The 13,653-nt window shown below is 36.8% G+C and overlaps 1 protein-coding gene across 1 annotated transcript in view; it reads left to right on the top strand.

Moving 5' to 3' along the window:
- Positions 1–13,653, top strand: part of LOC122806438 (probable transmembrane reductase CYB561D1) — a 38,717-nt gene that overhangs the window by 5,341 nt on the left and 19,723 nt on the right. Inside the window, exon 2 of the mRNA XM_044076877.1 lies at positions 5,628–5,665. Within this exon, the coding sequence (XP_043932812.1) occupies positions 5,628–5,665 (38 nt within the window). The remainder of the gene's footprint in view (positions 1–5,627; positions 5,666–13,653) is intronic.

Genomic DNA, 13,653 nt, shown 5'->3' with positions numbered 1-13,653 from the left:
ATATATATATAAAAAAACATACATTGATGCTTACTACTCATTGATTTATATTTATATACTCTTATTCAGTTGTGAAATATCTCACAATGCTCTACCAGGTTCTTATCTACTCTCATTGTATATTCTGTACTTTTGTATTTTCAACCAAAAGGGGGAATATCTTCTTATTGTATACTGACGGCTGTAAAGTCTACAGTCTGTATGCTACTACTCTGTTATGCCTCTTGTAAATTTTTCTTTTCTCTGTAAACTTTTTCCTCAGTACTCCGCTGAAAATGGACACTTGTCCAGTCGGACTATCCTGGAAATCAAATATTAAATAGATAAATAAAAAATAAATAAAATAAACAACCAATAGCTACACTGTGAACAAATAAATCTCTGTTTCTAAAGGAGCCACAGCATATGGGGGCAACAGAAGACAAAAATGTTTTTTTATGTAGTGAGAGAGAGTGCGAGTGTTTTTGGGGGGGGGCTACTGCCTTAGATGGGGTTATTTGACTGGTATTTTGGAAAAATAGGTATTATTAATGCCCTTTTTTTGCAGAAAGTATAGCCAGTGGTTGAATAGGACCTGTAAAACTATGCTTGGAGGCTTTTTACTTTTTTTTCATGATACTTTCCCCGTTTTTAAATACTAGTACTTCATCTTCATTTGTGTGTAATGCTGTGGTGCAGCCATGCCAATGATTGTAATTAGCACTTGGATTTTACATTGCTTTTCCACACAGGAATCAGGAGCCCTCTCTGGGTTTAGTAGAATCCTGTTCTGTCTCACCTGAAGTGGAGTGCAGCATGATTGCTTATATTGAACTACATGCACCCCATCCAGTCTATAACCTGTGGAGGGACAGCAATCCTCATGCAGTATTAAATGAATAATGGAATTTTGGAGAACTCTGTTGCCATCCACAGTTTGTAATTAACTCATGTTACTGTATTACATGGAATTGAAAGTGAAGTAAATCACAGCATCCTGGTAAAATATTTGTATTATTTCCATCCCCTGACAGAAATGGAGGGGTTGTTCTCATTTCCCATTTGTTTCTTGCCAGCTGAAATGTAGACTTCCTGTGTGCACAGCCATGCTTATTGCCTTGTACTTCTGAAAGCTGACTCACAACTTTGTGCATAACTCACAGCACATATTATTTTATAAACATTGTAGTGCAGATTATGTAGTGTCTTTTTCTGTCGTTGTTGCGTTTATTGCCGAAAGAGTGTCCATAATAAACTTCTGATACTTTTGCAGATACCAGGATGAGGGTGCCATTGTCCTGGACACAGACCAGTAAACCTCCTTCAATGTAGTTAACAGGACTTTCTCCAAGTTACAGTCTTATATGTAGAGCAAGCTTCTACTTCCACTTTTTCTCAGGAACATTGAGAACTGTAGTACATTTACCCTTATCTATGTAAGCACTGCAAGGTCCTTATAAAACATGTCTGCATGTTTTGGTAACATTCCTTTCATCCTGCTAGCACTTAATGAGTGTCAGTTTATAGCAGCTGGCATTTGCCTTTTTTATGGGTGAATTTGTAGCCATAGGGATGGGAGGTGAGACTGTATGAATTAATATGTACCGTTAGAGGAATATATTTATTTTCACACCTAGTGTTGTAGTGACAGCATATTCTACTGTCATCTGGGCATACTTTGTAATATTTACATTTTGCTTGTATTTGTTAAGTAAAGCACCAGGTGTATTGTATGTGCATGTCTCAATATATTTATTCAGTGTACATTCTACAATGATAGTTTTGCCTTTGCTTAGCTCATGTAGCAGTGAGGATGTACTAAAGATCACAGTATCACGATAACTCACATGTGCAACATTTATATAGTTTAGCTGTTGTCATGTTTACCTTGTTTATCATTGTCATAGCAGTTTCTGCATACTTATATGGCCTGCTTATTTCTCTGCACTGTTTTGTATGTTCTGCCTTGTGGCTCCAGTCATGTCAAAAAGTGTTCTGTGAACCAGTTCACACAGCTAGTTAACACATAAAAATTAAATAAATTAACTGAGGAGCACAACTTACTGGAAGGTGGAGGGGGCACAGCAGTCACATGATTAGTAGAAAAGCCTGCCTTGCTTGTTACAGACACAGACTGACAGACCATACACTCCTGTTTTCATTTTTTATTTCTACCACAGCTTTCTGCTGTTATCCTTGCCCTTGAGCCCCTCACTTTCCCTGACACCTCTCTGACTTGTATATTTGGATTATGGTCCCAGGAAGGGAAATCCCTTGTATAAATAATGGGGAGAATTGCATGTAGGTTATATCAGGGCTTCCTGGTATGACACCATACTTACAGCTGGGGAGGACTTTTTTTTAAATGCTGCACCTACTGTCGTGCTTCAATTCCCGGCATATTAAATATGTACATACCTCTGGGATTGTATTATCAGGGCTTCCTGGTATGACTCCGTACTTACTGGGGAGGACTTTTTTAAATGCTGTACCTACTGTCCTGCTCCAGTTCCCAGCATATTAGATATGTACATACCTCTGGGATGGCATTATTGGCCTTCACCACTTCCTGATAGTCCATATATGTGAACCCTGTTCCTCTCTCCAGGATAGGAAAGTAGGGAAAATTTCAGTGTGCCCTGTCACCACAGCTGACTTGTCAGGCATTGGGCTTACTAATGTAATTTGAGTTGGTTGGGCCACACTCTGGGATCCATCTGTCTGTGTCACAGCTTTAACTTCATTTTATTCATTCATTCGTTCATTATCTGATGCCTTCTTTAAACCAATCAGAAAGTAAAAAGTATAGAAAATAAGAGGCATGGTTGGTAATTTTATATATTGCTTTATATATGCACTTATCTTAATTCCTACGAGTTGTGCAGTCAGAAGTTGAGTTAATACTTGTAGAGATCATTTTATGGGAAATAACATCAAGGAATTGCAAATTAATGATGTCCAATTTGCATGTGATGGTGATATTGGATAGTGTCAGAAAAACATAGGACAGTGATGTCCATGGTCCTTACAAAAGGTTCATCTCTATGTAAAAATTGTCCATGATTTTTAGGCCTTTTTGTCAGGCCAAATCATGGGCAGTTTTTAGATAGTACTGAAATTCTCTTGAAAAGTTAATAGAATAGCAAGTTTTGCATTTGTATGTCATCACTGATTGACTACAATCCACAGTAATTTACCGGGAAACCAAAAATGCTGTGAAGGATAGGGCAAAAATACGAGGCAAATTTAATGACGTTCTTCAAAATCGTGGACAACTGACAGGTGTGTTGCCTTTGGATTTGAATATGTGGTTATTTCTTCCTTCACATACTTGAAGTTTGCACTGAGGGAATGCTTGCTGACTGTTAGCAGTCATTCCTTATATGTATTGTCACTTTATGTCTAAGCAGTCCATTTTTAAGGCTGACTGTTTGGAGCTGTGCAGAATTGTCGTGGCAGAAAATTAGTCTACTTCATTCCACACTTTCTCCCCCACTTATAAGTTCTGTGAGATCTAGAAGATGTCTGTCTACAGTAAAGGAGAATGTAAACTGCTCATCTTCCAACCCACCAAACATACTCAAAACAACTCTCACTTTAACATCACAGCAAAAGACAACACCACTATATACCCAACTGAACACACCAAATTGCTAGGAGTGGAAATAGACAATAAATTAAAATTTGACATTCACATATCCATGACCATAAAAAAAGTCCACAAAAAACTAGGAGCGTTATACAAAAATAAGCAATTTCTCACCAAAGCAGCAAAGATTTCAATAGCAAATTCCCACCTTATCTCCACCCTTCTTTATGCCTCTCCAATATATACCAACCTAAGGCAATGTGATCTAAACAAGTTAGAGACCTGCTTCAACAAAATCACCAAATTCGCCACAGGGGCATCGTACCGTAGTCACCACTGTCTCTCACTTGCTGAACTGGGCTGGCTTGAACTCCTTCATCTCCTTCAGTGGTATCAACTCTCACTCGCCCACAAACTAGTAAACCATCCACTAAATGTCCCATCCCTCCAGAATCTACTCCAACCCTATCAGACCACTAAGATCCAGCAACAAAAATCACTTGTAGATCACTAAAGCCAATAACTCTGCTGGTGAATCACTATTCTCTTGCGCCATAGCCAAATTATGGAACTCACTCCCACCCACAATTACCTCCGTACCATCATGCACCTACTTCAAAACTTTACTAAAAGCGCACCTAAAACATGCTGGCTATGCCCTTGCAACTCCCACTCTAATATCATCCACCCCATCCAACCACTACCTTTCTCTCCACTAACTACCTTGATTATAGCAAGCTCAGATGCTCATAAGCCTAGTACTTATTATACAGCAGGAACTTCTCATTGTAACATTTGTTAATGTCTGTTATGTACTTCACAGATAAAGATTCTAGTGGTCTACTTCTTCATCTGTAAATATGTTGTAAGTAATTGCTATGTTAAATTGTTAATTGCTATGTAATCCAATGTAACTACTGTCTGTTTATTTTACTGTGGAGCTTTTCTCCTCGGGCCTCCTCTGAAAATCGACCTACGTCCAGTCGGACACTCCCGGTCAACAAATTTAAATAAATAAAAATAAAAATAGTCAGCTTCTCAGTAAAAGAGCAGGCAAGATTTTATTTCATTGCATGATGTATTTTTGATTCATATTTTTTTATTAATTGATTGAGTAGTTCGAACAATATAGCTTTTTTCCTTTCTGATTAATAAAACATGATAACGTGTTGGTACATGCATGGTTTGTTTCACCCTGCTGAAAAGCTTGATGGAAAATGAAAGTTAGAGCCTAGTATTGTAAGTAAGTGATAGATTTGTAGCAATAGCTGCAAAACTTTTTACATAATTTCTGCTACATTGTTTTAAAGTGATTTATGCTATGGGCCAGATTCAGTAAAGCCTACACTAAGTGTACATAGTGTGTATTCAAGAAAATTCTTATCACGTTCTTTTGTGCTTTCTAGCCACTCAAAAAGATTACAGTTAGTGTACATGTAGCCTACACTTTGTGGTAAGCTTTATGAATCCCTGTCAGTATGTAAAGCTGCAAGAATATCAGTAGAAAAACTAAAATTAGGAGGAAGAAGGGTGTGAGTTAGGTCTTATTGCCTGCTCACTCAGAACGATGTACACTTAGAAGGCATTATTGAATCCCAGGCTATGAGTTTTGCCTGTGTTTTTGAAGTATGTATGGCATAAAAGTACACACAGCATTGGCAAGAGCATGTGCTGAATTTTGGAAACTTTTTTTTTTCACTTTGCTGATTTCCATTATTTTACAACGTATTTTCACTGCAGGGATTTCTGCGCCATGATTAATGATCCTTACATTTTTTTTCATCATTTGGTATCTGTTTTTATACTTTCTGTATTAACATGCCATTAGCTCAGTAAGTAAACCCTTTTCTGCCTTTGTCATGAAACTGGATCTTAGCAAGTCAGTCTTGAAAATTTTAATTCTTCAGTTTATTTTGAATAGTTTGTGGAACACTGTGAGGTTTGTAGATGGCCTGGTGCAGGTGGCTTAAATTGATTGCTAGATTAGTAGCACAGCTAAAAGGATTGCATTTATAAAAAACATTGCAGTTATATTAACAATTTGTTTTTCCTGTTTCAGGCTTGTTTTCTTGGCATCCTGTCTGCATGTCATTAGCGGTAAGTTAATAGTACAACATTTGAAAGACATACATTTAGTAATTTAATGAATATGCATTTATTTAGCTATATGCAGTGAAGGGGGCACTATGCTTTGTTTGCCAGAGTTGACATTTTATTATTTGATGTTTTTCATTGGAAAATGTTGACTGAGAAGGTACTGCTCATCTGTCAGTGTATATGATTGGGAAGTTACCTTTTTTCGTGAACAAGAGAGTTAGTTAAGGGTCTTTGGGAGAGCCAGTGTTTATTTTTTAATTTCATTATGTGTTATAAGATTTTAACACATGGTGTGACAGTGACCAAAAGGAAATGAAAATGTCCATCACAGAGACGGAGAAATTGCCTGAGAGAATTTTTGCGTCAGTCAGGCATTACTCCCAAAGAAAGTAGGAGGGTGGCACTGAATCGAGAGAGGTGATGACAGGTTCACATGAAACACTGAAGTAATGGAAGAATATGAGAAACATGGGGTTGATGATGTAACAACATTTAACAAGACATGGAAGGAAATCTTATTAGAAATCTCTTGTGAAAACCAGTAGATTAACCATTCTGTGCTTCAGTGTTGTAATTCCTTATTAGCCCTCATTATTTATGCTAATCTACATGTACCTTATCAGAAAATGTGATACCTGCTGTACACCCCAGGGGAAAACTGTTTCATCTTGAAAAAAAATATATGCAGCAGATTACTACCTGGGGGGTGATTTGGTATTTCTTATTTTCTGCTTTATTTTAATGACAGGACTTTATTTTATTTTATTGGTCATTTATTACTAATTTTATTTGTGTTTTGTTAATTAGGTAAGCCCATTAAGCCCAAGTGCATGATTTGACATTGGAACACTATATAATAATATATTTTTAAATATGATTATTTTGATGCGATATGTTGAACATTCCTTGTGTGGCAGATGGGTGTGCATGTGCTTAATGTCCTCATTGACTGTAACATCATTACTGCTTGGGAAGAGCTACATGGCTTTGCTTTGATAACACTGGTTTCACTGAGCTGGGGGTGTCTGAATTTAGAAACTATGTATCCCCTGAAAATAGATCTGACTGGCTAACAAAATTTTGAAAAAGGTATTTAATTATTTAAGATTTAAGTTGTTTCTACCTCCAGTGCCTCATGTAGCACAGTAATAAATTGTGGGACAGTGCCTAGCATCTTACGGGAAAAAGAAAAATTACAGGTGCCTACAACATAAAATTTCTATGTTACTTGACTGGGCATGCCCTTTGTGATTTAGGCTGAAATAGTTACACCCTCATCTGTTGAAGATGTTTGCTTCTTTGATATTGGCTTTCCAGGTAGTTCATTTACCATGATGCTGGGAAGACCACAAGGCTCAAGATTCTATTCTCACTCTAGATAGAAAATGTAGTGTGAAATGGGGAAGGGAAGGGATGTGCTGTCCTACAGAAAAGATGTTAACACATGCTGATTGGTTAGATGATTAATTGAAGTGGGTATTTAAGTGTGTTGTAAAATGTTTTATTCAGTTCTGATGAAGTCCCATGCTTTAGGGGACAAAAGCCCTTAACACTTTTTGAATAAGCATTTCATTGCAGCACTCTTGGCTGTTTTTTGTTGGGTGGTACGTTTTTTCCCTTATTCCTGTGAAGCAAAAGGCTCACTATGTATGATTTTTTTTAAATTATGCATTTTTTCTTTGCAGTGTTCCTAATTATGTAAAACATTTAATTCCTGTTCAAATAAAACATGAAGACGTGTTCTTATCCATGTATACCATTTCATTGCTGATGCATTCACCCTCTCATATTTTCAACATCTTTCCCAATTCTAGAAAACAACATTTTCACAACTAAAATCCACTAGCAAAGGCTAGACCCATTTCTCATGATGGATTTGCACTCAAAGTGAATGATTCATTGTTTCTCTTCAGCTTCATAAACCAGCTATACATTTTCTCTCGAACATGATTATATTTGTTTACTTTTCATGACACATAACTCATATTATATTATATGTATAATCTGGAAGCCTGATCTCTTTTATCATTGTTTTATTTCTCCAGGCATATTCCTCTTTTTATCACCACTAAATTTCATTTTTATTCTTTCATATACCTTTTTCTTTCATCCTTCATTATTTCTTCTACCTCTAATCTTTTTTTCCAAATTTCTTCTTTCCGTCCTACCCTTAAACCTATTTTATGTTTCCATTTACCTTTATTCCCTTCCTTCCGTCTTTGTTCTTCATGTAAGACAGATCTTCTTCCTTCCTGTTTCTTTAATTCTTTTTTTAACATTTTGCCACTATAATTTTCAGAAAAAAAATAGGACTGATAATTCATAAACCACAGTCTTTTGCTGTATCATACAAAATACTACTTTTAACTGGATTTAACCTCTTCAAACAGCTACCACTCCCCAAACACTCATATTATACTAATTCTCAAATACACTGGTAAATTAAAAACTGTAGCTACATATGTAGACAGCAAATATATTTTTTCCATGTTTTCTTCTATTTGTTTGATATGCTGCCCTTTTTTAAATAACACTCATATTACTGCAAATTTATCTCGTTTTACTCAGTGTAATACAGTATTCAGATATTTTAATTATTTAAAACAGTTACGCATTTTTCTCAAATTTATTATACAGCATAAAATCTTTTGCAATGCTTGACTCATCCATCCTGCACCAGAATGCAGTCATTATAATTTATTATCATATACGAATCCTGAAGGGTTCCTGTCAACATTTACTTCTAAACATTCCCTACTGTTATTCTTCAGTCATCCTCTCAGAAACTGGTCAGCTCATTCTGTATACAAGAGAAGGCTCATAAGTTTGTCCTTACTGTCTTCTTTCTTTTAAAATTTCTCCCAACAAATTCAGTTACCTAAACATTACTATGGCTCATTTATGCCATCTTTTGTATTTCCTATCAAGTCTTTTTTTGACAAATTATTTTTTTTTCCCTTAATAGTTCATGAGTAACATGGTCAGAAGCTTTTAGTGATCAAATAAAACCCCATTTCCACTACTCAGGCATGTGCTTTCCTTATCATACATTTACTGTAATACCTGTTAGTAGGATCACAGATAGCACTAGGCATTTGGTCCAAGAGACCATTGTGGAGCCTAGCTCAGTTTTCTGATTAAGCCAGAGTGCAGAGCACTCTTTCAGATCAAGTCTTTCAAATGACTATGTCATAGTCCCATAGTAGACAAGTGAAAATTGAGAGACTCAAACTCTGAACTACAGGAAGCAGCTAATCATAGTCTTAATCCTTTGTGCTAACTGCCAGACAGTAAATTATTTATTTTTCAGTGTAAATCCATGGCTGAACAGTCACTTAATATTTCTGCCCTCTTCCTGCAGTTTTGGGTGTCATAAATATATGAAAGCAATATTTAATGGTTTCATGCTAAAGTGCTGCCTTGCTGTATACAAACAATGCTTGCAGCCATTATGCTACTGGGCTGTGTCCTTGTCAGTCGTGTTTAATTGTTGTCAGTCATTACTGCATACACATATTGTGGCATTTTGGTAACTAATAGTTGTGTTCCTGTATTCCTGTAGTATGTGTTTGTATATGGTTACACGTGCGTGGTTGTAGCTGTATATATATTTTTTAATGATGGTATATACAGACTTCATTATGCTATAGTGGCGAATATGTGCACAATACGTTTATGCAAGTGTATATGCATGGACTGTGGTGTAGCTCCATTATGTTTGTGTGATTTACAGATTTTTGACCAGACGCATTCCATTGGTTCAAATTTTAGTCATGATCAGTCACATATAACCACATGTGTAGATATTTTTAACAGTTTATCTACAGTTATGAAGGAATTTAAAATGGTTGTCTGGCATTTGAGATTATTCAAAGCTTAGTTGGCCAAAGGTGTTACACCTAGGGGTCTCCGTGTTTGGATTAAGCCTTATGTTAAGGGCATTGATAGTCTGTTGTTGGAAGAATGGCAAGAGGCTCAACAGAAAGCCTCTTTAATTTGTTAAAATACTTGTTTCGTTCGATGAACGTAAAAGTTCTACTTTGACTAACACTATAACTGAGCTATGTGAATTAGCTAACCCATTCAAGCAATAGAGAATTTATTCAGAACAGATGTCTATTTTGTCTAAGGATTTAATGTTGATAGAGAAGGATATGAAATCCCGTATGATTAAAAAATATCAGAGGGATGTTAGGGACTATTCACAAGGTAAACCATTTGAGTATAATAAAAAAACAGTGCAATTTGTTGACACTGAGGTTATATTGTGTAACAATTTAACACGTGAAAGGAATAGGTCTGTTGAAGAAATCTTCTTGTTTTTCTGAGACTTCTGCTGATGAGTTTTTATCCACTACAGACACTGAAGTGCCTACACCCTCTGTTTCTCCCACAACCAAAAAGGCAAATAAGGAGGCTCCTTTAGGAGAATTAGAAGGGGTGGACATAAACATAAACATTGGGGTGGCATCTTTAGAGACATTGTTACGGATGATGATACCGCAATAACCATTGCTCATAATGCATACAATATTTCTTCTACTTCATTGTCCAATGCAGAATGTGAATTGCTGAAAAAAGGGCTGGGGTTCACCCAGTTATTTTGTATCTGAAAGCAAATTTGCACAACATGTTATTTCTTTTTGTAGAACATTAAACTTTAAAATTGTTTTTTAATCAAGATTCTTCTGCTGACTTGGATGATGGAGAATTTAGGTTTAGACCATCTATATTTATGCCTCCATCTAATATAAATGTAGCTATTTTTGAATACCAACTTTTGAAAGATTTACACTTTATGCATGATTTTTGATAGGCCAAAAAATTCTGATAATTTGTCATCATTGCAGTGACGGGCTTTACAAAAGTTGAGTAAAAGTAAAGATATAGTTATTAATACAGCAGATAAAGGGGGAGCTGTGGATATTTGTGATTGGGATATGTATGTTAATGAAGCTTTAAGCCACTTATCAGATCATAGGTTTTATCAACAAATGCATTTAGATCCTAGTGCCTACTGGGATGTTTAAGAAGGATATTGACAGCATTTTGCATACAGGGTATGATGAGGGTATTATTTCCAAGTAGGTAATGCATCATTTAATTGTTTCTGACCCAGCCAGACAGTCATTCTATTTGCTGCCCAAAACGCATAAGAATCTACAGAAGCCCCCTGGCAGACTCATAGTTTCAGGCAAGGGATCGTTGACGGAGACACTTTCTGCTTTTCTAACCAAATATCTTAAACATTTATTGGTTAATGTACTTTCTGAATTCAAGACACCACAGAATTTCATAATATAATTGAGAATATACAGATTAAACCTGGTTGGCTACTATGTACTTTGGATGTGTCAGCCTTGTATACTAATATTCCCCATTGGGCACTGGAAGTTTGGTTGAATTGTGCTTCTTTTTTTGCTTTGTTTAACTGAGCATGTAATTGACCAAGAATGTTTTCTTTTATTTTGGAGATCAGTGCTATTAACAACTAAAGGGTACTGCCATGGAAGGTTCATTTGCACCAGTACATGCAGACCTTTTTATGGCTTACATAGAGGAACAGATCTTATATGATTGTTCCTATAATATATTCTTAGATTTTATGGATATTTGGTGCAGATATTTACATAACTGATGGCTAATTTTGAGATCTGATTCTGATTATTTACAGTAATGTGTGGAGTATTTAAATGAAAATAAATGGGTTATACACTTCACTGTTAATTACCATTCTTCTAGCATTACCTTCTTGGATGTACAAATTACAGTACAGGAAGATGGCACGTTTAGAAGTTCTATCTTCAGGAAATATCCACAGTTTAATACTTTTCTGCACACTCCTAATTGTCATCCACCCCATATTATCAATAATATTCCCAAGTCACAATTTCTTAGAATTTTTAGGATTTGCTCCTCGTCGCAGGAATTGGAAGAGCAGGAGAAGGATCTTTTTTCATAGGTTTTGTAATCGAGGTTATTCTAAGTATGTAGTTAATCAAGCTAACATACCTACAAATAAATATATAGGTCTGCTTTACTTAAATATCAGGTTAAGGCAAAGGTTCAACAACCTTTAAGGTTTATTACTAGTTTTGGAAATAATACCACATATTTCAGAAACTTGGTGTGTAAACATTGGGACATATTAGTAATGGATGATGGGTTAAGAGAGGTTTTACTCCCAAAATATCTTTTTTCATATGGAAAATTAAGGATGTTTGGATGTTATCCATGTGGATATTGCAGTTTTTGTAGATATGTAAGAAAGGATAAACAATGTACTTCTAAAAATACATTGCAGATTTTTGTCATTTTAGTGCATGGAAATTGTAGTAGTGACTGGGTAATATATTTTGCAACCTGTACATGCTCTGCATTTTATGTGGGACAAACATCACGGCCTTTAAAACGTAGGATGTCTGAACATTTAAGTGATACTAGATGTGCTAAGATTACCAATGTCCTATATAAACACACTATAAAACATACCTCTGCATTTTTCACTTTTATTATCATTGATGGCATTTGTTATAATAGAAATAATATGGTGGGATGGCATTCATTGTTGGATTACAAAGAAAAAATGTGGATTATTAAGTTAGCTGCATTATTTGCACCTGGTCTTAATGAACATTTGTACTATCCATTAGGAATCAAGGGAGTATTATATAAGGTGTGTGACTTGGTTTAATTCAATGGTGCTGAAACTGGTATGATGTGATTGTTGTAATGATGTTATGTGATCCTATCTCGCCTACATTCTGACTGATGGGTTCGGAGCCGATCCTCGGCTCCGACTCGGCACGCTTATGCCAAAGAGCGAAGTCTCTTATTGGCTGAGCTTACTATATCCCAGGATGCACCACTACCAGTCCCCCAGATCTCGTTTGCCGCTAACAAGCAAAGACGTGGTCTCGAGCTGGCTGAGCTAAGTAGTGCTTTTTCACTTACTTTCCTGTCAGGAATTTCCTAATTCTTCAACAAAAAGCTGTTTTAACAGCTATCTCGTGTTTTTGTGTTTGAGTGAGCATTTTCTGTGAAGTTTTGTGTAGTGAATGCGTTTTCTCTGACTAGAGGTCCCATTTGAGTTTAAGGGCCTTCCCCTGTCAGTCCGTTGTCGTTCAAGTCCCTTTTTATTTAGGGGCTTTTGGACCCCTTGGTTATATTTGTCTATTTGTGACAGCCTTTGTTTCAAAAAAAAAAAAAAAAAAAAAAAAGAAGTAAAAGAATTTTTTTTTTTTTCTGTGATTGTTAGTGTTTGGTTTTTGGCTAGTTACACTAAGTTGATTGCCATAATGTCTCAGGCTCCTAGGCCTTCAGGTTTTAAGAAGTGCACTAAGTGCAGCTTCAAAATGTCTATTACAGATGACCACTCTCTCTGTGTGTACTGTTTGGGCGCCAAACACTTGCAGGAGTCCTGTAGTGTGTGTCACGCGTTTTCCTCGAGGGTCCTCCAAGAGAGGAAAAATAAACTTATTCTAAAAGGCCTTATTAAACCCTCTTTTGAAGAGGCATTAGCTTCCTCTCCTTCTCCTGCTAAAAAGAAAAGGGCATCGGCTCCGACCAGTCCGTCGGAACCGACCGCCAAAAAACATAGGCAGGCTTCTCCTTCGGCTCCACGGACTTCGGAGCCGAGGGCAGAACGGTCTGCCTCGATGCCTCCAGCCTCGACTCCTCTGGGTTCGGAGCCGACGTCTGGGGCATCGAGAGGCGGGTCACCTTCATCAGCTCCACTGATCTCGGAGCCGATGAAGGTTGTCCGCTCAGACACTTCCTCCTCGGCGCCGAAGCCCTCTTCGGCACCGATGGAATTTGGTTTGGACATTCCTTCGGCGCCGATAATTGTCAAGTCGATTCGGAGCCGGTCCCCTAGTCCCTTGGAGCCGTTGGAGAGGCCTACTCGGACCCATTCGGTCTCTTCCAGGTCATCAAGGATGTCAGATTCGGACATAGACAGGGTGCTCCAAAGACTTTTCCAGTCCCCA

This window comes from Protopterus annectens, chromosome 7.part0 (assembly GCF_019279795.1).
Source record: "Protopterus annectens isolate FY-2018-M chromosome 7.part0, PAN1.0, whole genome shotgun sequence".
NCBI lineage: Eukaryota > Metazoa > Chordata > Ceratodontiformes > Protopteridae > Protopterus > Protopterus annectens.
Note: the sequence above shows the minus strand (reverse complement) of the source record. Positions and strands in the feature narration are given on the sequence as shown.